Genomic DNA, 24,877 nt, shown 5'->3' on the forward strand with positions numbered 1-24,877 from the left:
GCTCTTCCATCCATAAAACATTTCAGCATGTCGGTATGCGTTCCACGCATGCACATTGGTCCACGAGTCCCCGTTTGTCCACGCACTGCATGCGTGTGCATTTATATTACAAGTTGCGGCCGCATAAAGGAAAAAAAAAAGTGCGAATGAATCAAGTGGTCATGTGACCAACTAAGATAGTTGTTAGCACTGTGAATTGGATTGAATCTGGTCACGGGCTGCGAGGCAACCGTGTTGTTCGGTATGACCTCCAGGTTCTTTGATGCACTCCCTCCAACGGCTGGATGCGTTAGCGGTGTTTAAAAAAAACGGCTTTTCTGATCATCCGTTTGTTTGTGTCCGACTAGTCAGCGAAGGGGGAGCCTCACGCCTTCAAGGAGAAGACTTTCAAGAAGAGGCGTCAGTGCACTGTGTGTCACCAGAATGTGGACAACCTCGGCTCCTTCTGCAGAGGTAATGTCGGCCTTTAGGAAACTGATGTGCCGGAATGAATTTGAAGGAATGAGAGGGTTGTGGGGGTGGGGGGGGGGGCAGTGTTTTGTCCTAACTTCAGCACATCATGAGACCACGTGGACTCATTGTAAAAGGTCACCATGAGCCAAAGTCACAGTGCATAAGAAGACGCTTATTAAACACTTACGTCATTCCGGAGAGAGAACAACTTGTGCTTGTTTTCATCTGGATTCAGAAGGAATTCCAATTCTCAGGGCGACATTCATAAGCTTTGCGGCATGACTCAACATCTTTTGGCTATCGGACGCTATGATGTCCATTTTGATTATGTCATAGTGCTTAACTTCTGTTTTCTTTTTTTGAGTGGAGAAACAGTATGACTGTGGTCTTATGTTTTTTTTTTCCCCTTTGTGTGTGTCCCCCTTTCCTTCTCAGTCTGTAAGACAGCCACTCACAGGAAGTGCGAGAGCAAGGTAAGAATCAAATTGGCAAAGTTCATGTGAGAACTTGTGGGTGTGTGTTATACAGTAACACACACACATTATAATACAGTGGCACCTTGACTGACGAAATTAATTGGTTCTGGAAGAAATTTCTATATGAGAAAATTTAAGTAGAGAGAGGTTTTTCATGTAAATGCCCTAATTCGTTCCAACCCCCCCCAAAATTCAGACATAATTTTTTCCTAAAGCATAAAAATGCATCAAAATATGTAACAAATACATGCTTCAAAGTTGTGCATCGTGTAAAGAAAACTAAAGAATAGCGTAAAGAATAAAAATGATGGTCATTTAACTTTTAACTGCGTCCTCATTGTTTTTTTGCCCTCTTTAGTCCATGTTCTCTCTCAAAAGTGGTTTTTGTCTGGCGTTTTGTAAAGCTCTGATCCAAGGAGGTTCGCTTTTGTCGGCTTCTCACAATCCTTCAAAAATGCCCAAGGCAAACATCAGCATAGTGAGCGATTGTCCGACTGGTGAACACTTTTTCTGGGTGATTCACGACGATTGGAACATTATTGCTACATAGACACATACAGTACAAGTCTCTCTAAGCCAATGGGATGCCAGAATCGTGTTCGGTAATAGCCAATAGCAGAGCAGCTATAAGTACGTTACGTTCAGGAAACTCCGAGCCTCAAGTTGCGACCCATACTGTATTTTTACCTTTCGTGTCTTGAAATATCTTTCGGAACGAGGCAATATTTTCCTCTTGAGACATTTTGTAACTAAAAAAACTAAAGAGACATTTGTAAGTAGAGTACTACTGTATTAAAAAAAGTGTGTGTGGGGGGGGATTAATATTGGCTATTGTCAGCAAAAAAAACACAAAAAACTGTGAAAACAAGAACATATAAATGATGTTCAACAAGAACGACCAACAGCTTAAAATCTCTTAAGGAAAGTGCAACCGCACCGTTAAAATAGTTTTGGGAGATCAACGATTCACACACAGTAACAATTTGAACTAAAAGTGAATGGTAACGCTATAGAAACACCAGTGGCATTTGATACGGCTTTAGCTTCACCTGAAGCATAGAGGCTGATTAAAATTCTGCCAGTAGTCATACCAAAACCAAATTCATTGCCATGACGTCCACTTGCCAGAAGTTGATCAGCCCTGTGTTTGTTTACACCCCAAACCTGTGTTTAGAGTGTGACTAAGCTTCTTATCCTTCACCTGTATGACAAGGAATCTTGAAAATTGCCCCATCATATGACCTGCATTCGATTATTTTCATGTTTTATAATTAATAGCTAGTTTTGAACAGAATTCAAGGAAAATTTTTGTAGCACTTTCCACAAGCTAAATTTAATGATGTCAAGTACTTCATATGACCCGCAGGGCTTGAGTTGGACTCGAAGTATACTTTTAATAGTGAATGTGTCACATCAATAAACATAGTAGATGCATTATTTGCAGTTAAGTGTTCGAATAGAGCACAGTGGGTGCAGAAGTCTGGAGACGTGCGCTAATGCAGTGGCCGCCCTGTCACATTCCTTGGAAAGAGCTGCAAGCTCGTTCCATAGCCGCCCTGCTGCCTCTGTGAAAGGCTCATTGATGGAGGGATGCTCTAATGAATAGACATAGTTGAGTTAGGGATGGGGGGCTGAGGGTGGGGGGTGTGGCAGCCATGCTTGGAGTGGGTAAGAGTGGGTAGGTCGAGGTCTATCAAATCCTCTTTTCACTGTATTCTCCGGAATGGACAGAAAATTGCTTCGCGTTATTCATATCAGGTGTTAAAAAGTGATCGTGTTTTCGTCTTTCTTCAGCTCAAATGTGGGCATTGCGGTTTTTTTTTCACGACTTGTGATAATAATCTTGTTTGTCTTAGAACCACACAAGATGGCGTCCTAGATCTACAGAATCATTTTTATTGGCCAAGGAATTTGTCTCCATATATAGCATAGGCTACACTTGTATTGCAAAAACAAGCAGCCACGAGAAACTAAAGACATGACATATAAGTGAAGAAAGACTTTGCTTCATGTTAAGGGTACCATTGTGCAGTCGTACCACCCAATGGCAGCCGTGTGATGTGCAGAGTGATCAAGCGGAGATAAAGTGAGCAGTGATGCCATACTTACAATACAATGACAGTTGTGCACTTGGTGCAGATAATCGTTGCGTTGTTATTGCTATTACAGTATTATTATTATTGTTATAACTGTCATATGCTTGTGCAGGAATTTTTTGCGTAACTCAAATTATCCTCAAAATGAGGATAGTTCGAGCGTGTTTTTTTAAAATTTTCTCCCCCTCTCCCTTCCTTGTGGTTTCTTTCTGACTTCCGGGTTGAGTGAATGCTGGCAACCCGTATTGTTTTGTGTTTTTTGTGATTGTAAAGTGTCCTTGGGTGTCTTGAAAGGCGCTTATAAATAAAATGTATTATTATTATTGTTATTATTATTATTATTCGGAATTAAATTAAAATGTTGCTTTTTTTTCTGGATACAGATATTGATTCATTAAAGAGGAGAGGCTAGCAGGCTAGCTTCACTTAAAAACATGCTGTCACTTCTGTTCTATTTGTAGGTGAAACTATGCAGACACCATTATTATTATTATTCTTTTTTTAAATCATGATGACATTTGAGTTTCTGAAAATTCTTTGTGACGTTTCAGGTCTGTGTGCTATCGATAAATGTAATTATGTCCGTCTTGTACAGTATCAACGTGAGAGATGTTTACAACCCAAGTGGATAGTCAGAAACCCATTCAGCAAAATCTTCATAACATGCATGCAGTGGTGTGAAATCCACATCCAGAAAGTAAAAACTCGGCCACAGTTTGGCTTTGGCCACAGGTGCTTCGCCTCAACTGGCAGGCAAATGAGCTCCAAACGAGCCGGTTGAGAAGAAGCGCCTGTGGCGAAAGCCAAACTGTGGCAGGGTTTTTACTTTCTGAACCTGGAGTTCACACTTCTGCATGCATCTATAACATGGCATCCAGGACAAACGTAGTTGAGATTCAGTCCAGCAGCAATTTCTGGAATAAGCTGCCCTGTAGTCGTTCTCCACATGCATTTTGCTGGACGATATCAATCGCCTCTGGATGCCCAGGAAAGGACTGGTCGGATGTGGCAGGTGTGAAGGGGCCTCTGGGCACCATGTTTAACCTCGAAGGAGGATGGGAGGTAATGTATTCAGATTTGTTTTAGCGTAGGTGGAGTTTGGTGGTCCAAGGCCTTTTTTTCAGCTGGGTTTTGGATGTCGGTAAACAGCTGTTACAAGTGTGATAAGTTCAAGGTGTTTCCTTTCTTGCGCTTCATTCCCATTTGGCGCCACCTCGCCACATGCAGTGTACTGGTGTACGGGATGTCCGCCACCTTTACATCCTGCTTCTAGTTGTCACCTTGGTGACTCATCTTTTTTTTAAATTTTCTTTTTTAACTGAACGGTGGAGTATCGTGTGTGTCCATTCTCACGAAAAAAAAAACAAACTTTCTTCTGCAAAAGTATTTCATTCGTCTTTTGTTATCCTTTCGTCAAATCTTTGCCCACCGTGTCGGCGGCGTGCAGCTGGCTCATCTCTATCCTCTTCAAACGCACAGCTTCCAAAAAAAGCCATTTTATTTTGGGCATGCTTCTTTCTTCCGAGAACAGACCTTTTCTTATCGTGATCAACAGTGGAAAATTGGCGTCCATTGGGCCTGCTGCATGAGGCCCAGAGGCAAAGATGTGGAGAGAAATTTGGAACAAGACAATGCGAGAAACGGGGAGGAGGGAAAAGTGGGAACAGTGGGAGAAGGAAGGATTAAGTTTTATGAAATGCAACCTTTGACAAGTTGACTGGCCCGTCTGTATAATTGGCAAAGAGTGGGAATTTCCGCTGGCCTAACAGAAAACTTCATCAAAAGCTCTTTTGCACTGCCTGTAAAGAGAAAGAAGCAATTAGTATTTTACAAAAAGTATTTTATGCATTACACAAGATTTGGAAACTAACATTGTCACTGTTAGTAATCATCTGATTCTTTTAAGAACGTACACACATCAGCGTGAAAAGTACTGGTAGCAAACTGCTGCCTTCAGTTATGGCTCTCATGGGATAATGCAAAAAAAAAAATACAATAAAAACTGTAAAACTAACGGGATGTCTCTATGAAAGAGGCCATTGGTTGCCATCCGACATCACAAGTTCAGACTGCAGAAGTCAGTCACATCGAAAGTCACATGCTCGAGGGACTGACCGTATAATTTATGAAGTACAGAGAAAAAAAAAAATCCTCAATAATGTCATGCAATTCAGTACCGCACAATAGCGCTTTTTGATGATATCATGTTAAACGTTATAAATGGAATTTGTCGAGCGTATTATGGGTTGACTCACTACATGCATTGTGCTCATTCTTCTAAATCAGGAGTGTGAAACAAATTTTTGTCACGGGCCACTTTGGGGTTAACGTCTTTGCTCGAAGGGCCATTATGATATGATGTGATGAATTAACATTAAACAAATGTTAATTCATCACATCGCATTATGACTTGGAATTGATGGATTATTTGTTCAGTCAACGATTGATTTGTTGTTTGTTCAATTATTTTTCAAGTGCGTGTAAACAGGGTAGAAAAATGATTGCAAAATCTTAATGTTATTTATTATACATGGCAATTTGACATTTTGGTACAATTTTAGCAAGGATCCTGGAAGTTCACACACATGATTTGCTTTCGCGGGCCGCATAAAATGACATGGTGAGCCGAATCTGGCCCCCGGACCTCGATTTAGACATCCGTGCTGTAAATGGTCCCCTTTAGCGTTTTCTTTTTTTTTGTGTGTGCTTCCTATGTTTTAATTTCAACATTCTAACAATAAACTCCTTGTTTATGTCTTTATATATTTTTTTAAAAGTACATGTCAAGTTCAAAGAGCTGCCCGGAAGATTTCTCGCACCGGCACAGAATGTGAAGTGTGCACATGTAATTAGAATTCCCGCTGCCTTGTTTTTGTGTCCTCCGGGTGCATTTATCTTGTCGGTCTTGTAAACTACTGGACATGAGCTACATTTGACAAGTGTTGTGCTCAGACGTTCAAAAATGGAAAAAAAAAGGAGGTGGCAACCATCTAAATTTTACTGTCAAGTGCGCACTTGCGACTGCTTGTTGCCGAGCAGAGTTGAATACCCGCCTCCGTAAAACAATGGAAATGAAAGGTCACGTACATTACTCGCTTGTTTCAGAGACACACTCAGAAAAAACCTCCCATTCAACAGACTTCCAAAATCAACAAAACTGAGCATCTGTGAGACAGATTCACGCCTACACATCCATTGAGTCATTACATTTGTATATAATACCAAAATAAACTTTGGAAGGAGAGGAAAACATGTGCCAGCTACTTCATCTTGTGTAATATGGGCTTCCTTTGTGTGCCAACGTCATGCTTCTGATGTAGTACCCGATGATTAGGGTGCTTGTTGTCTTACCTAACCCAAAAGTCAAAGACACTCGAGCTGGAAGAGAGTGCAGGAAACGTAGCCCCCAGCTGAGGAAGCGATGATGATGCCACGGGATGATAGAATAGAAAACATGTTTCAGGTACAGTCTTGAGTTTTCCCGTCATACAGCTGAGCTAATGCCCCCCCGCCTCCATGTCCCACCAGACTTCCTTTGCTGGTCAAATAATACCTCTGCTGTGATGTAATCGGTGACTCCTTGCCCCTTCTTACCGTTTGAACATGAGGGACATTTTACAGACGTCGTGGTTTTATCGGCCATTTAATGGTTAACAAATCCCTCTGTGAATCTTTCCAATCTCCTTCTCCTGTTTCACTTTTCAGCAAGCAAAGTTGGGAGTCCAGTTTGTGGTATCGCTCCTGATGAATCTCTAGTTTACTTTATGTGGCCTTGAGTGCAGGCCCCCCTGCAGCTGGCCCCGTACCCCCCACCTCCCCCACCACCACCATTAAGTCATGTGAGTGAGTCATTTAGGATAACACAAACCAAATGTCATGTGGCAGGGACCTAATGTCTGTCTCTGCTGATGATCAACTGGCACAGACAACTGTGCTATCGCAGGCACTTCTGGTAATTGCAGAGATAGGAAGACATGGTTTGTGTATGTGTGTATGTGTGTGTGTGTGTGTGATGGGGGGCTGATTTTGACATGAGAGACACTGCATGACTACTGACTTTGCCAAGGTCTGACTTGGTCCTGACTGAAATCATATAAAGAAGTCAAGAATAACAGTTAACTATTGTTTAAGTTACTGTAATGAGGGGTTTGGCAACAAGAAAATATTTCCAATGTCTCTCTTATTTATTACACATGGAAATTTGAAATGTTGGTACATATTTTAGCAAGCATCATGGAAGTTGCCATGTTTGATTTGCTTTCGCGGGCCACATAAAATGGAGTGGTGGGCCAGATCTGGCCCCCGGGCCTTGACTTTGACACCTGTGTCTTAAATGTTCAATTTGCTCGGCATGAACACAATTAAAATAAAAAGATACCACATCAATATTTTATTTTATTTCATTCACAATGTATTTTTGACTCTTTTGTTGACTAAGAAAAAAAAGATCCTTTCCAAAGTGTGGTCCATGATGCAAGAGAGAACATGTTACATTTACTACCTGTGTGTGTGTGCGTGTGCGTGTGTGTGTGCGTGTGCGTGCGCGTGCGTGCGTGTGTGTGTGTGTGCCTGTTTTCACGTGTACCGGTATCCATTTGTCAGTGTGTCTGACATACGTCCCGAAAACTCATGAAAACAAGTATAAGTGTGTGTGTGCGTGTGTTTGTGTGAACCTGTTTTCACAAGAATTTAGGGGCAGTTTGCCCATAAACGCCTTTTTGATAGTTACCAGGTGAAAGGTTTTATTGTAATCAAAGAAGTGCTTTCAATAAAATGCAACACAAGCAAAAAAAACAAGAGACAGTACTTCGATACAGCCGGTTGTGTACGCGAATCAACAATGACACCCACCCAAAGGAGAAAAAAAAAATCATCCATTTTCTATTACCATCAGTCTCGTTTGGGGTTACTGTGAACTTGAATTGTCGCCGGGCAATCAGATGAACATCCTTTCGCACTCATTTTCACACCGTCAGAGAGTGCAGCTGAGCCACGTTTCTTCTTCTTCTTTGATACAAAGAAGCTAAACAAAATGAAACGATACCTAAAAAAATATCACAGAAGTAAATAAAGTTAAGATTGTGCTATGCGATAAATGTGACAGCTTTATTGTGCTTACTTTAAACTGGGTTCAGGCTGATGGGGGCTGCAGATGTGGAAAATGGGGAGGGAGGATTTTTATTTTATTTATTTTTGGGGGGAAATGTGGGTATCTGAATGTTCTTATGAAGATCAGGATCGGTAACAGAAATGACATGGACGGCGGCCGAATCACAAAGGTTTAGAGAGGGAGGAAAGGAGTGAACAGTTTGTTTACACGTATAATCCTGACTCTTGTCATCCTGTTTTGTTTTATTTGCCCATGCTTATTTACGTACTAGCTTTCCAGCTTTGAGTCCTTGTTTAAGGGAAAGCTGATGTTTTCGTCAGCGTGCGCTTTAAGTGCGTGGGCTTGCGCACGCACAGGCAGCAATGAACGCGCATGTGCAAGCATGAACATGTGTGCATTCTTGTTTTTTATTGGACTGCATGTTCGCTGTGGGCATTTCTCTTGATGTATGCACTGACCCACCTCCATAACATGGAAATGCATTCCACGTGGAGGTTAAAGCTCCACCTCAGGGACCCGCGTGACCTAACATATGCTCGGCCATCCTCTCAGCTGCTCCGAGTCAGAATGAAGCACACAGAGGTTGATTTCTTTTCCTTTCAGATCTAAAGGAAAGGATGGGAACAAGTGCTAAACCCAGACAGAGACGTGCAGAACAGTGTGAAGGACTCTGTTAGCTGGCCTCACATGTCAGAAGTCACTAATATGGGCTCCTCCCAACCAGGGTTCTTTGGCACCCAGTGTGCCGTGAAAGACCATCAGAGGCACAGAGGGAAATGATCCAATTTCACTTCATTTTTCTGAAAATGATACTTTAGCAATTACACATGCATCTTTATCCAACTATCTATGCCAGCCACGCATAGTGACAGGCAGAACAATTAAATATTGGTCCATTAAATGGAAGAAGTTGCAATCAAGCCATGTATCCACCTGTTGCGATTCATACAACAAAATAAGTCATGGCCCCTCTGCGCGTACCTCAGCTTGGTGTTCAAGGAAATAGGTCCGGATTTTACGTTGAAACGATCAATTTGAATGAGTGAATTGAGGCAAGGTTATTATTCACTTTATGCATTTTCGTTTGGTAATGTGCCGTCATGGGCGGCACGGTGGTCAACTGGTGAGCACGTCGGCCTCACAGTGCAGAAGTACAGGGTTTGATTCCTATGTGCAATTTGAATGTTCTCCCCGTGCCTGTGTGGGTTTTCTCCGGGTGTTCTGGTTTCCTCTCACGTTCCAAAAACATGCATGGCAGGCTGATTAAACACTCAAAATTTGTCCCTATGTGTTAGTGTGAGTGCGGATGGTTGTTCGTCTCTGTGTGCCCTGCGATTGGCTGGCAAACCGTTCAGGGTGTACCCTGCCTAATGCCCGAAGATGGCTGGGATGTGCTCCGGCACACCCGCGACCCTCGTGTTGATAAGTGGATCAGAAAATGGATGGATGGATGTGCCGTCATACTTATCTCATTGTAAGATGGGCGTCTCGCCTCAATAAAAGTTGTGAAACACTGCTGTAAGTCCCAGGTATAAGTTTTTCACCCATAGGTGTTGATTTTGCTTAGCCATGGCCTTGAAGTCCGCCGGTGTTGCTCATGGTGCTCTTTTCTCAGGCACGCCACCGTGGCGTGCTTATTCGACTTATGAGGTACGCTTTGAGGGCTTGGCGATATCACGGTTAGTGTTGGCAAAAAAGAGAAGTTAATATTTTTCACTAAGGCACTGTTTGTTTTGCCTACTTCAGAAAACAAAAAATAAATACATTTAAAAAATGTCCTCATGTTGGGATTTCACACATTGTTGATGATGAAAAAGGATGATTTTATGAGAATATTAAATGAATTATATTTGGAAAATATGATTGATTGATTGATTGATAACATTTTACAAAATCGAAAAAGTCAGGAACTGAAAATTGAAAATCGAATTGAATCGGTGCTTGAGTGCATGAAGTGTTACATTTTTATTGATAAATCAGTGTCGCCTCTCAGGCTGAGCCTAATCCATTCCTGAATGCTATAATTAGCTTGTATTTCAAAAATACGACGGGGCATCATTCTCGGCAAGTTCTCATGAGCCAAATTAAGAGTTGACATTGTTGTTGCCTAAGTCTGGTATTTGCAGTACATGACATCTGCCACGTCTGTCGCCTTTTTATCGCTCGTGTCACATCTGTTCCTCCAGAGTTGGTCTCTCAATCATAGCCACAATTCCTGGATCTTATTGCAAGTCAAACCACACTGTGGTTTGTGCACATCACAGCTCCCCGTCTGATGTTTGCCAGGATGAAAGCCCGCAAAGGGTCACAGCCGGCTCCGACTCTCGTTGCTGATTTGGCGCAGCTTTCATCAGTATGCTGTGATTGGCCTTCCCAAAGGAGTTGGAGGAATGGCGAGGCAATTAGGCCAAAGGCCAGCCATCAAAGCAAATCCTGTGTTCTTATGGGGATGGTGGCAAGGACCAGGAAAAAAGTCAAAAAGTAGTAACTTATATTTTACCAGCATCAAGCTCAGCAGGATTTTCATTTTTATTTTTTTTTGCTCAGACATCCGTTTCTATTTACCCAAAAGAAATTGCTCTCTCTGATAAGTTGAAAGACAAGATGAAAGCAAGCACGTGAAATCCGAAAATGTCGTTAACATCACTTACATCATTGACTCTTTTTTTTTTTAATATGAAGGAACAGATAAATGCGACATGACTCTGTTGTACTGCCAAATACGAGTTTGATGGGATTAGCTTATCATAACTGCGAGTTTGATGTGATTAGCTTATCGTAACTGGCAGAAGTAGCAAGAAAAGCTTGGCTAGCTTGGTTCATTTGAAAACGAAAAGAACCTATTCAGGTCTAACTAAGATCATAATTCACATTTGAAATGTATTGACTGTAAGAATATGAACATAAAAAAAAATACATTTTATGCAACACTATCTCCTTGAAGCAGAGGCGTCAAAGTCATTCTGGTTGTGGGCCAAATCCCGCTAATGATTTCCTTGGGAAGGCCTTTATGGCTGTGAACACAAATAAATGTCTGATTTCCTCATATTACACATACACAACAAACTGATGAATAACTAGTTTTGAAATTTGAGCCCAGTTGAAAACAGTTTGTCCAATTATTATTACATTTACTTTAAAAGGGGATTGTCACGAAACTGCTTGCAGTTTCTCCACATTTGATATTTTAGCAAGAAACATGAAATCGAGCCGTATAATTTGCATTCGTTGGCCATGTAAAATAATGTGTCAGGCCAGAAATGGCCCCTGGGCCTTGAGTTTGACACCTACCATTGCAAATCAAACCAACGGATGACTTTGTGTCAAAACCTATGATGCTCATATTAAATTGATTTGACCCTATTTCTTAAATGAAAATGCTCTTTTCCCATCTTGAAGGAAATGTCAATGTGTAAAATATGCTTGACGCATCAACAACATAGCAGGGCCACTCACTCACCACCTGAACATCCTTTTTGAAGCATACATCGAGACGACAAACCACTGCAGAATCACTTAGCTATGCTCCATAGGGATTTGTCACATCAAAGACAAAGGAGAGAAAAACAATGGAAGGCGAGGAAAAGGACAGGAGTCTTAACAGAGGCTAATGGGGGTCAGAATTCCAAGTGTCATTTGATAGGCCCACCTGCGTTGAGGGCAAAGTGAATATACTGGAGTACCCAGAAGAAAAAATGAATTATTGGTAATTTTAAACCTATTGTGCACTGTAGTGTTGTGTATGGCTCTGAAGCGACTTTAATAATATTCATCTGATGTGATTAAAATGAGCTTATGTTGTACCGGTTTAGTACATCACAACATTGTTGTTAGTGATGGACATAGATCAAACCATTGACCTTTCAGTCATTTTAAGAACCCAAACTCAAAAGATGTTCAAAGCATTTGAACCGGAGAGAGAAGCTGACTGACGTGTGCCTCTCAACTTACATTTTCTTTCAGTTACAAGCCTTTGATTGTACCCCCCCACCCCCCACTTTGTATTTACTAGTCAAAAATGGAGTCACAAGTGAGCTTCAAATACTCTGCAGGTGGAGTGAAGTGGAAGAAAAAAAAATCACAGAAGCACTTTCAGCTGTTTATTGAACCCGATTAACAGTCAAACTGAAAAATACCAAATGAAAAGCAATCAAGGAGCATGGAGCAAATGCTAACTGGGTGACTGCAGCTCCTGACATCACTCACTAGGCCACACCCCCTTCAAACCTCCCATCAGCATAGTAACACTTTATAAAATCAGTTCTTTTCTTTACATTGTCATGTGTTACATTTTCCTAATTATATTTTACAAGTTATTTTTCTTCATGGAATAAATTCAATTCTTAAGCCTAGACACCACCGTACTTTGTAAAGTTTGATCAAAACCTTGAAGGCTCGAGGAAGTTCAAGGAAGAGGAAGACTATTATTTTTTATTTTTTTGGTATGGTTTTGTTTTGTTTGGAATTGATTTGAAGAAAGCAGACGGAAGTACTTGACGGAGAGCGGGCGCTGGGGAGGTGCTGTGAAAGGAGGAAAAGTGGAGGGAGGGGAAGATGTCGGGAAAAGGTGGGGCGTGTAAAGGGGAAGGGTAGAATGATAAGACCTTCGAAATTTGAAGAAACTACGACCTCAAATGAAGAGACACTTAGAGGAGGGATGGGTGGGGGTCTATTGGCAGGAAGTTTCTGCGTAAGAATTGGCTTGAGGAGATGGAAATCTGGTGTGGTGTTTTTTTTTTTTGGTTTTGTTTTTGTTGTTGTGGTTTCGCAGCCACCCTTCGCCTGGCCTTTCCACAACATGAAGTTTCTGGCGCTTTATAAAAGGCAGAACAAAAGGTGAATCAAGGGTGACACGGGTAAATCCCGACCCGAGTATAGCCCGATTCACGCTGCAGGGTACATACTGGATAGCTGTAGTCATAACAACGAGAAATTTGAAACACCTTGAATTGTATCCATGTGGCTTCCTTCCAGGCTCGGCTGAGGGAGGAGAAAGGCTTTCCTCTTGGAAGGAGCAGCTTGGATTGCCGCGGTTCTCAACTATTCCACCGATTTATATTGACTGGATTGACTATGGCCAAACATGAATGTATGATTTTTTTTGGGTTTTAGTTTATTTTTATATATATATATTTTTTCAAGGCGGGACAAGGGGGGGACGTGGCGGATAGAATGTCAATTGGCTGGTGGTGACTAATTACATTAAATTTCCCAAAAAGTGCCATGCGAGAAACTGTAACCGCATGTGAAGGACCACACACTGTGGGAAGAAAAACCAAAACGTGTCCTATGATTTTGGGTCTAATAAAATAATTTAAGTTGGAATAACTTTCAAACATAAATTAGTACAATATATGGCAATAATAATGTTAGTACAGTATCACATTGACAGCAAGTGAGTTGTTTGTCCGAAACAAATTGCTGAGTTGTTTTTATTGACCGTATTTTCCGCAGTGTAAGGCCCCTGCGAGTATAAGGCATACCGTCAATGAATGGCCTATTTTAAAACTGTTTTCGTGTATCGATCGCACCACATTATAAGGCGCATAGAATAGAAGCTACAATACAATGCAGCTTTATTCGGCATTGACAAATTTTGTACAAACACCGAAAACAACAAATATTTGCTCTTCAGGAGTGCGTATAACAATTTTGGTCTTGCTCTCAAAGGCGCACCAGAGGTTGTTGCCTGTTATACATTTTTTTTCACAACCTACCAACTTCACTGGATGAACTTAGATTTACAGTCAGTAACGGTTCCTGATATGCAGTCACTGCAAAGCACTTGTCCATGATGCTGCCTCGGAAGAAAACATTTTTGGCAAAATGCTAGCAAAAAGTTTAGCAGCTATGTTGGCTTTTTACAAAAAAAGAAAAATAATCAATTGCCCGTGAATGCGTTCAGCAGGGGGGAGCTCTGTTGGATTATAGATGCAAGACGCTGGAGCATACCACATTTTACCCCAGAAAATTGCTTTCATATGCTCCTGCAGAGTCATAAATAGATTTCAAGATTTTTTTGGACTGTTCACATGCTCATAAAAAATAAAATAAAATAAAGTAAAATAAAATAAATAGACCTGATCCAGTGAGAGAGACGAAAAAGAGATGCAGGCTCCAATGCCCAAAGTTATATGGTCAGAATTTGGATTCAGGTACGGAAAGAGAAAAGCGCCAAGGATCCACAACATGGAACAAGAACAGAGGTGAATTTCTTTGTGGAGATAGAAGGCCATCAATTCACAGACCGAGTCATGTACGGACAGTTATTTGACAGTCACACCCGGATCTGGTTCTGGATTTAGCTCGTTATCTGTCCCTTTGCCTTCCTGTTGATTCCTGCTGTTACTGTACAAGCAACAAGTGCCATGGCTTCATGCTTATGTGCCCCTCCACCCCCCGCTTTCCCCCGCACCAGATTCAGGGCCTGTGAGACTTCCTTTGTGTGCATAATTCGATACACACAAGCCCTTGCCCTTTTCCTGTGTCCAAATAAACAGTCCAAAACAACCGCATGATGAAGGAGCTGCCTCGTGTACCCCCCCCCTCCCCCCTTCTGTGTTGCATCCGTTACGTAAGCATGACTGTGCTGCTACCTTCTTCATTAAGACAGCTATCCAAAGCTCCTGCTTCCTTTGGTCACAGTTCGTTGACGTGAAGATGGAACAACAGACCAGTTGGTCACATGCCATACAGCATCGATGTTCCTCTCGCTACATGATAGGCTTTACATGAATTCGGGATGAAAAAGCTATTTTTGTATTTTGTTGTCAAGAAAACCCAGACATTTGTCTGTTGTTGCAGAGTACGGCTTGTCTCTAAAAAAACTTAAATAAAAAATAAAATAAATAAAATACAAAGAAAACTTCATTCATATTTTTTTGTGCTAAAATGCCACAAGATGGCGCCAAAGAGCTGGCTAATAATTCTAACGAACTAATAGATGTCAAGGACCTGTGATACATCTCATCCGACAGACTAAAGTTTAGCCTGGATTGTTAGCAGAAGTTACGGAGAGCCTTTGTTGCAAACGTATGTTTTCGCAATAGCTTTTAAAATAGCTGAATCATCCTTCAGATTCGAAATAAATGGCTGACATGTTTATTTTGAGGGTTGAAGGTGTAAGAAGAGTTTCAAATGAGTGATTTGGGATAATAGTTTGTGGTGTATTTACGGTGTAAAATATAAATAGAGGCAGTTATAAACATTTAAAGGACCATCAGTTGATGCTGTTTTAGCTACTGCGTATGGTTTACAGTACGGAGTTGAACACTTTGAATCTATTGAAGAATCCAGATGTTCTTAAGCAAAACAAATATGTGTCTGTGATTCACATGTGGCTTCCCTCGTGTGTTTTAGGTAACCACAGCATGTATCCCAGTTCCTGCCAACGACCTGGTAAGTCTCGATGATGTGCTTGCATTTGCTCTCAAAAGCATTCTGTACACTCCTTTTTAGCTTGCAGCTATGTTACGGCCACTCCTCATGATGAAAACTGAGGAAGGGTCAAGGAAGTACAGTACTATCACGGGATGAGTACAATGGGATGAGATTGGAGTAAATACTCCAGAATTCCCATTGCCTTAGTGCAGCCCGAATACATACAAGAAATAAATGAACCAAAATGAATAATGGCAAAGTTCCCTAACATACAAATAGATAGCCGACACAAATGAACTCAACACATGACAGTTATGACAAGGAACTAATTTGGCCAGCCTCGGGTACTGACTTCCAACAAAACACAACACCTTTTCCTGAAAACAACAAAGGCCTTTTGAACATCTCATCTTCCGTACCGCTTGATCCTCACAAGGGTCGCGGGGGGGTGCTGGAGCCCATCCCAGCCGTCTCCGGGCAGTAGGCGGGGGACACCCTGAATCGGTTGCCAGCCAATCGCAGGGCACACAGAAACGAACAACCATCCACGCTCACACTCACACCTAGGGACAATTTAGAGTGTTCAATCAGCCTGCCATGCATATTTTTGGAAATGTGGGAGGAAACCGGAGCACCCGGAGAAAACCCACGCAGGCCCGGGGAGAACATGCAAACTCCACACAGGGAGGCCGGAGCTGGAATCGAACCCAGTACCTCTGCACTGTGAAGCCGACGTGCTAACCACTGGACTACCGGGCCGCCCCTTTTGAACATCCATCCATCCATTTTCCGATCTGCTTGATCCTCACTAGGGTCGCGGGGGTGCTGGAGCCTATCCCAGCTGTCTTTGAGCAGTATGCAGGGGTACACCCTGAACTGTATGCCAGCCTATCGCAGGGCACACAGAGACGAACAACCATCCGTGCTCACACTTAGGAAAAACATTTAGAGCATTCCATTAACCTGCCATGCATGTTTTTGGAATGTGGGAGGAAACCAGAGTACCCGGAGATAACCCACACAGGCACGGGGAGAACATGCAAACTCCGCACAGGAAGGCCTTTTGCCGGAATCGAACCCTGAATCTCTGTACTGTGAGGCCGACTCGTCTTTGTAGGCGGCTCACCTAAAGGTAGTTGCAAATTGGGGTCACTCTCTCCAATCAGCCACCAACCAGCAAAGAGCAGGGAAGCTCTACCACACACATGCAAAGATTAACCACAACACAAGCCCCCCTCCCCCCCAATAAACATCCGCAAAATATTGTGAAATCCATAATTTTTTTTTCCCCAAAACCACTTTATAGTTTTCTTCCCCAATCTGCTTCTGGGAAGGCGATCCCTCGGTCGGCAAAGCTCTCTTCATTTCTCACGCACTGCAGGATTCCTGTCTTGAAGACCAATGTTGATGTTGGTGTAGGAAGTAGTCATGTTTATCCATTAGAGAATCTGTTTGTTTTATTAACTGTCCTTCCCTTCCTCTGCACCCCCCCTCGCTTCTCTGCCCTCCTTCCTCTTTCTCACCCTTTCTTTTTCTTCATGTTTTGTTTTCTTGCTCTCCTTCCTTCCATATCCTGCCATTTTGCTTGTCATCTTTCCTCATTGGCTTCCAGCAGCGTAGAGGGACAGCTCCGCCTCGAAATGGCCAACACCTGGTAAGCATCTTCTTGTCCTCTCACTGCTCTTTTCGACCTTCTGTAGAGAGGGTCCACGTGGCAGGGATAGCTCAAGTGCGATCGAAACCCCCCCCCAGGTGACCCGTCATTGTGTCAGGGGATAAATGAGGGAACGCTGTAAAATACATTGCATTGAATGGCAAAACATTTACTTTGCAATTGCCTCTGTTTCCCCCATTATCTTTAGTGTTGTGTCTGTCCTCAAAATGTCATCTACACACACACACACACACACACACACACACACACACACACACACACACACACACACACACACACAGGTAGTAAATGTAACATTCTCTCTTGCATCATGGACCACACTTTGGAAAGGATCTTTTTTTTTAGTCAACAAAACAGTCAAAAATACACTGTGAATGAAATAAAATAAAATATCGATGTGGTATCTTTTTATTTTAATTGTGTTCATGCCGAGCAAATTGAACATTTAAGACACAGGTGTCAAAGTCAAGGCCCGGGGGCCAGATCTGGCCCACCACGTCATATTATGTGGCCCACGAAAGCAAATCAAACATGGCAACTTCCATGATGCTTGCTAAAATATGTGCCATTTATTTTAATTGTGTTCATGCCGAGCAAATTGAAGATTTAAGACACAGATGTCAAAGTCAATGCCCGAGGGCCAGATCTGGCCCTCCACGTCATATTATGTGGCCCACGAAAGCAAATCAAACATGGGAACTTCCATGATGCTTGCTAAAATATGTGCCAAAATTTCAAATTTCCATATGTAATAAATAAGAGAGACATTGGAAATATTTTCTTGTTGCCAAACCCCTCATTACAGTAACTTAAACAATAGTTAACTGTTATTCTTGACTTCTTTATATGATTTCAGTCAAAATGGCCCTCCAAGGGAAATGCTAACGAAAATGTGGCCCGTGACGAAAATGGGTTTGACACCCCTGATTTAAGAACTAATTTTAACAGCATAAGCCAGGATCACATTTTCACAACAGATGTCAAAGAACAAAATAGGACTTGCATAGGAGATTTAAAAAAACAAAAACAAACTGTATTCTTATTGTGTGTTTTGATGGCCTTCTCACTGCAGGGCTCCACCAAGTCGTTGACCTACACCAAGCAGAGAAACACGCTGCCGAGGTAAAAGGTCATCTCATTCTTTCATTTACGACGCAGCTCATGAGTTCTTTCCGACAAAGAGACTAATCTCTGTCTGGGCTTTCTTTTGCTTGTGTCTTGCACTTCACTTTAATGACTGCCCTCTTTTTCCTCCTAAAAGATCACCTCTCCTTCGTTATTGAAGTTCGATTTAAGACCCCCCTCTCACGTTCCATAGGAGCTTCAGTGTGGATCGCGTGATGGAGCGAGTGATGGAGCGCCACTATGACTTTGACCTCACCTACATCACCGAGAGAATCATCTCTGTCTTCTTCCCACCCAAGCTGGAAGAGCAGCGGTACCGCCTCAACCTGAAGGAGGTGGCCGCCATGCTCAAGTCCAAGCATCAAGACAAGTTTCTGGTGAGGCAAATACAGCAGGCAAATGATGACTATCTTATGTATTTATTATTATTTTTTAATGCAGAGTACATCCAGACTGGGCAAGACTTTAGGTACTTGCACAAAGCTGAATGAGCTCCAATACAAGAGTGTTTCTCCTTTCCGGAATGCTACTGTTTTTGTTTTTTTTTTGTTTTTTTTTGCTGACCGTATTGTAGCTAGATTTAAGCAAAATATTGATTGAAACAGCATCTTACAGTATTAGATAGTGATAAAGGAATCCTTTCATGCACCCTGTAACCTGAGGACATGACCAGCTGTCCACTGTGGTAACCGCTGTCCCCGAAAAGGTTAAAATGACACAATCAATCAAGAAATGTATTTATTTTTTTTCTGTTTCAGCTCCTCAATCTCTCCGAAAGGCGCCATGATATGAGCCGATTGAATCCAAAGGTCGCGATACATTCTGCATTTGTCATTTCATTTTCACCTTTCTTGAGCTCACTTCCTATCACGTGATCATTTTCCTCCGCCAACAACAGGTTCACGACTTTGGCTGGCCCGACCTCCATGCTCCGCCGCTGGACAAAATCTGCGCCATATGCAAGGTCATGGAGACGTGGCTGACCTCTGACCCCCAGCACGTGGTGGTCCTGCACTGCAAGGTCAGAGTTCATGGGCTCACTGGCTTTTTTTCCCCCCCCACAGACAGATGTTTTAGGTCTTTCCCAGAGTTTTGAAACGCTTTGAAAGTTCAATTAAAAAAAAAAAAGCGCAAAGTATCTTCCGATAATGAAGAGGATCATCCTATATCCTGTCTTACACATAATTATGGTTGATGTATGAAAAGCTGTAGCTAGGAAGTTGGACACCAACTAACACGTTGATGTTAAAACCATGTAAAGATTGTCATATTTGAGTGGAGGAATGGTAATTTTTTCCACTGCTGCTCAGAGACCAGCAGACAACAAAGTTAACCAAGCACTAAGCGGCTTGACTGGATGTGAACGTTTTTTTTTTAAATTATTATTTTTTGGTCGAAGACAATTTAAATCGTGAATCCAGACCATGTCTGTGGTGTGCTGACGTTCCAGAGCCACATGTAAGTCTGCCCCGGCTGTAATTCATCCGAAAGACCGACGTAAACAAGATTTCTTCGGGGCGGGGAATGCACAGCGCTTCACGGAGAAGCGCGCTGTGCCTAACAAGCTTTAATTTGTGAGTGTAGCGGTGCAGCCTCCTTTGGTGCTATCTGGAGGGGTCACATTAGGAATTTGATGCTGGAATGTTCTTGGAATGCTTCGGGATATTTGGAGGCAAAAGTCATGGGGAGAGCTTGATCATTTCAGCGCGGTCATTGTGGAATGCGTGTGATTGCGTGTTCAAAGTTCTCCAATCTATTTCACCCCAAACTGAACAAATAGGTGATTGGATGTGAATAAATGTTTTTACTTTTTTTTGTTTTGTTTTATATTTTTCCTGCAGGGTAACAAAGGCAAGACAGGAGTGATCATTGCAGCCTACATGCACTACAGCAAGATCTCAGCAGGGTGAGTGTTTCAGACGCCAAGCATCAGCTTTGCTTTATTTGATCAAGCCTAATTAAAGAAGAAAAAATGTTGGGAGCGTCTCAGCCTTATAAACTAAAAAAAAAAGTTTGTTGGATTTTCATTTAAAAAAAAATATGGATATTGGCTGCACCCATTAACCCTTTCAGTGACAGCGGTGACTACAGTGGACATCTTATCATGTTATCAGGTTACAAGGTGCATGAAAGGGTTAAAATCATGTTTGTCCAACATAAATCCATCCATCCAACTATTTTCCGATCCTCTTTATCCTCACAAGGGTGGCGGGGGGGTTGGGAGGGGTGCTGGAGCCTACCCCAGCAGTCTTCGGGCAACAGGCGGGGGACACCCTGAACTGTTTGCCAGCCAATCGCAGGGCACACAGAGACAAACAACCATCCACACTCACACTCATACCTCGGGATAAATTAGAGTGTTCAATCAGCCTGCCATGCATGTTTTTGGAATGTGAGAGGAAACCGGAGCACCCGGAGAAAACCCACGCAGGCCCGGGAAAAACATGCAAACTCCACGCAGGGAGGCTGGAGCTGGAATTGAACCCGGTATCTCTGCACTGTGAGGTCGACGTGCTAACCACCGGACAACCCGGCCTACCCGTCCAACATAAATATTGCACAAAATAAAATACTATGAATGTTGGTGAAACATCCATCCATCCATACATGTCATACAAGTGTAAAAATAAGTTAAGAGACATAAGAGCGATAAAACTCCCAAGCCTTAACTTGAATGAGGAATTATAAAGTTGCAATTCATAGGTCATTTGCCTCACGCATATAATTCTTTCCTCAAAGGCCGGAAAAATCTCATTTCCATTCTGACCTTCCTGGGAAATTTGATGAATTAAGCCCTGTGGATTTAGTACAGGAACACTGGAATCCTGTGGCCCGTGCCAGCTGTATCCTCTCTATTTCATTTCTGGCATGAAGAGTGTCTGCTGTGAGACCCATCATGGAAATTTTCTACTGAAAGCGCCTGTGCGCTCTCATTTTTTCGTTCAGGGCGGATCAGGCTCTCAGTACTCTTGCCATGAGGAAGTTCTGCGAAGACAAGGTGTCCACTTCCCTCCAGCCATCCCAAAACAGGTAGGCTGCGAGAGGGGATGAAGGTTGTTGAGGTTTGATTCAGCCTCTCTCTGTCTCGATTCTGTTCTATTCCGTTCTTTTGTATTCTATTTGCTCCAGGGCTTGCTTCGTACGGTGGCAAATAATTATTGATAAATTGTCGCAATTCTCCATCTGCCAACGTACGAGCTCTTGCATTCATGTAAACATGTTTTCAATCTTTCTCAGGTATATCTATTACTTTGGGGGTCTTCTGTCAGGAGCCATCAAAATGAACAGCAGCCCACTTTTCCTCCACCAAGTTCTCATCCCGTCACTCCCCAACTTCCAAGGGGAAGGAGGTTTGTGTTCACCCGCCTCGGTTCATTTCATTGATATCACCGTGACAACTATGACAAAAGAGAACGTGAGCCAGGGGGCTGTTTCAGGCTAAACGGCGAGGACCTTTCATTTCACAAAGAAGGCTCGATTTATGCGGCGGGCATGTCACAGAAACGTCTTGTAGAAAGTCTTGCTTTCGGTATCCATCACGGTCATGTGATGATGTGATTTTGAGCCACCAAATGCACAATGGTAACACGCGGTGTGTGCGAGACCCGATGCCTCAACAGGTCGTCCCTGCTGAATACCGGCAATGTTAACCACTTCCACTGATATAGTTGGTCCCATTCAGCAAATCACCCGCAGGAACACAAGCGCGTTTATCTTTAATCGGATGATGGGAGGATCGCAGTCAGCGCATTCTTCTGACTACGAGATGATCATAAGGGCTCCCTCCATCTGTCTGATTGTCTCTGCAGGTTACTACCCCTTCCTGAAGATCTACCAGTCGATGCAGTTGGTCTACACTTCAGGCATATAGTGAGTCTCTTGGCCCAAAAAAAAAAAAAAAATCTGTATGAATATAGTTCTGTCATATCGTAATAGGTAGCGATAATCTTTATTGTCCCTTCAGTGTATCCCTGCTGACTCTCATTGTCCTTTCGTTGCTGTTTGGGGCCCCGTGAATTCAATCAACACACAAGTGGCCCAGCATTGGTTTTCAATGTCACTGCTTTCATGTTCCAACAGGATCAAAATGAGTCCAAAACCAATTCAACTCATGATTTTTTTTTCTTCATTTTTGTGGCAGTGCCCCAGATTGTGTTCTTTGATATCGTTTCTCCTTCTTCTAATATTGGCCAGCAGCATTTATTTACTTCACTGCACGACGGATGTCCTGATCACACTTTGTTGTCACGCAAGTCCGAGGCTTTGGATTTAAGAATCTGCCCATACTGAGTCCCAATCCGATACCTCGACAATGCTTTAACCCTTTCAGGGACAGCGGTTACTACAATGGACATCTTACCATGGTTATCGCGTTACGGGGTGCGTGAAAGGGTTAAAATGAAAAGTCTTCCTTGTATCTTTCGTCATGTGTTGTGCTCTCTATTTGACCCACAGTGACCTTCACGGAAGCGGGGGAAGGCGACTGTGCGTGACCATCGAACCAGCGCTCCTGCTTAAAGGTGACATCATGGTGAGTTCGCTCTGAAAGGAAATGACAGAGAAGCCCAGATCAGGTTGATATCGTGACATTATCTGAAACAAACATTTACCAAATAGGGCAATCTGTGGATTCCTGCCATTTCCAATGTATAAAAAGTAGTCGTAATCTAAACAGACAAACACCAGACCTAATTACTGTCGGTCGGTTCTTGAGTCATACAATACTGTACGGCCACCTAAAAAGTGTTTTTTTGGGCAATCATGAGGAAACATTAAACTACCCAAATGCTATTTCCACATGATAAAGAAAAGTTATACCGGTAGTGTATAAAAATTCAATAAAATTAGCCTTTCTCATTCTAGTCCAAATAAATTCTGTAAAAAAAAAATCTGAATGGAATTAAATAGAAGTCGTTGATCGTGTAGTGGTACACTACAGACAGTGTGGGAACAGTTTCCACTCGGTGGGATGTCTGAATGTGGGTGTAAATGGTTGTTTGTCTCTACATGTGCAATACGACTGAGTGACGACCAGTTCAGGGTATAGTCTGCCATCCGCCTGAAGTGACCCGGGATTAGGCTCCAGCAACTCCCCGCGACCCTTTTCAGGATAAGCGGTCTTGAAAATGGATGGAATAAAATAGAGGGACGCACTCCTATAACTGCAGTCCCCATTTAGCAAGAAAGTAATGCCTCCTCATCACATGTCATCTTGTTGTTACAAAAATATGTTTGGGGTTTTAAAATTAAATTCATATAATATATACAGGTACACATATTTTTATTTCATCCATTTTCTGATCTGGTCGTGCGCGTGCTGGAGCATTTCGCGGGTGTCATCGAGCAGTAGGCGGGGTACAACCTAAACCGGATGCCAGCCAATCGCAGGGCACACACAGACAAACAACCACCCACACTCACACTCATACCTCGGTACAATTTAGAGTCTCAGTCAGCCGGCCATGCATGTTTTTGGAATATGGGAGAAAAACTGGAGTACCCGGAGAAAACCCACGCAGGCAGGGAGAGAACATGCAAACCCCCCACAGGTAGGCCGCAGCCGGAATCGAACCCTGCACCTCTGCACTTTGAGGCCTGCGATATAATTCATAATTCTCAGTATAAATTCCCGAACCACCTCACTGTCTGTTCTTGACAGCCACTAATCCGAATGAAGTATGCTTCAACAACAAAATAAGTACAATTGAAAAGTAACAAAAAGTAAAAAGCACACCTGAGTTATGTTGTGATTTAATCGGTTATCGAGAAGATTTATCCTGCAGGCTTGTTTTGACAACCATGTATCTATGGTACTGTACTTTTATGGTACTGTACTTTTTATGCGTCGGCCTTATTCACTGCTGCCCCCTACAGGTCAAATGTTACCACAGGCGAGCCCAAAGTGCTGACAGGGACAACGTGTTCAGGCTCCAGTTCCACACTTGCACTATCCATGGATCCCAACTGTGGTTTGGCAAAGGAGAACTGGACGAAGCTTGCACAGGTACCTTTACAGTGTATTAGAGGTGAAAACTATTCGGTAATGACAGCCGTGTTCATTTGCTTTTTCTTCATAGTTTTTCCTGACTTCTCAATGACTTTTCCAAAATGTTTAGCTTGATTTTGAAAATTAATTCGATGCACAATACATCTTTATATCGTGCGTTCACAACAGCCGCAGCTGGGCCAAAGCGCTTCACGGAGCATTTCACATGTAACAATAATGCACCGGAAAATATAACATAAAACAATAACACAATGTTACAATAATACATATGTAACAACGCTTTGTTTGTTTGAAGTGGTTAGAGATAAAGGAGGGGAGAATCAAAATCAAATTAAATCAAACGCGGGCATTCCGATTGCATCATTTCCTGCATGGAATACAGATTGTGTGAAACTGAGAAATTGCTTGTGTGTGGTAGACCCCAAGTTATAGTTTATGAAGCGTCAAAGATGTACTTAAGTACACCGTTGTGGTTTTATGTAACTGAGAGCACATCTGGGGAAGATATTAGTCCGTACTAGAGGAAAGAATTGAATTACAGCCGACGGGTCAACA

General features: G+C 42.5%; 2 protein-coding genes across 6 annotated transcripts in view; one reads left to right on the plus strand and one right to left on the minus strand.

Moving 5' to 3' along the window:
• The window catches only part of LOC127590950 (tensin-2-like), a 55,744-nt gene that overhangs the window by 17,294 nt on the left and 13,573 nt on the right, over positions 1-24,877 (plus strand). For 3 of the 5 annotated variants that reach the window (XM_052050624.1, XM_052050642.1, XM_052050651.1), the window contains exons 2-15: positions 348-453; positions 889-926; positions 15,495-15,533; positions 17,128-17,169; positions 18,263-18,312; positions 18,509-18,692; positions 19,074-19,124; positions 19,214-19,336; positions 20,157-20,221; positions 21,262-21,345; positions 21,553-21,665; positions 22,125-22,185; positions 22,771-22,846; positions 24,190-24,319. In XM_052050624.1, coding sequence (XP_051906584.1) covers positions 348-453; positions 889-926; positions 15,495-15,533; positions 17,128-17,169; positions 18,263-18,312; positions 18,509-18,692; positions 19,074-19,124; positions 19,214-19,336; positions 20,157-20,221; positions 21,262-21,345; positions 21,553-21,665; positions 22,125-22,185; positions 22,771-22,846; positions 24,190-24,319 — 1,162 coding nt within the window. Of the gene's footprint in view, positions 1-347; positions 454-888; positions 927-13,204; positions 13,225-15,494; positions 15,534-17,127; positions 17,170-18,262; positions 18,313-18,508; positions 18,693-19,073; positions 19,125-19,213; positions 19,337-20,156; positions 20,222-21,261; positions 21,346-21,552; positions 21,666-22,124; positions 22,186-22,770; positions 22,847-24,189; positions 24,320-24,877 lie in introns of those variants that run through there. The other 2 variants (XM_052050633.1, XM_052050661.1) reach the window with 2 other exon arrangements.
• LOC127591554 (LHFPL tetraspan subfamily member 4 protein-like) overlaps positions 16,303-24,877 on the minus strand; it is a 219,266-nt gene continuing 210,691 nt past the window's right edge. Inside the window, exon 5 of the transcript XR_007959906.1 lies at positions 16,303-16,312. The gene's annotated coding sequence lies outside the window, so the exon portion shown is untranslated. The remainder of the gene's footprint in view (positions 16,313-24,877) is intronic.

This window comes from Hippocampus zosterae, chromosome 2 (genome assembly GCF_025434085.1).
Source record: "Hippocampus zosterae strain Florida chromosome 2, ASM2543408v3, whole genome shotgun sequence".
In the NCBI taxonomy this organism is placed as follows: domain Eukaryota; kingdom Metazoa; phylum Chordata; class Actinopteri; order Syngnathiformes; family Syngnathidae; genus Hippocampus; species Hippocampus zosterae.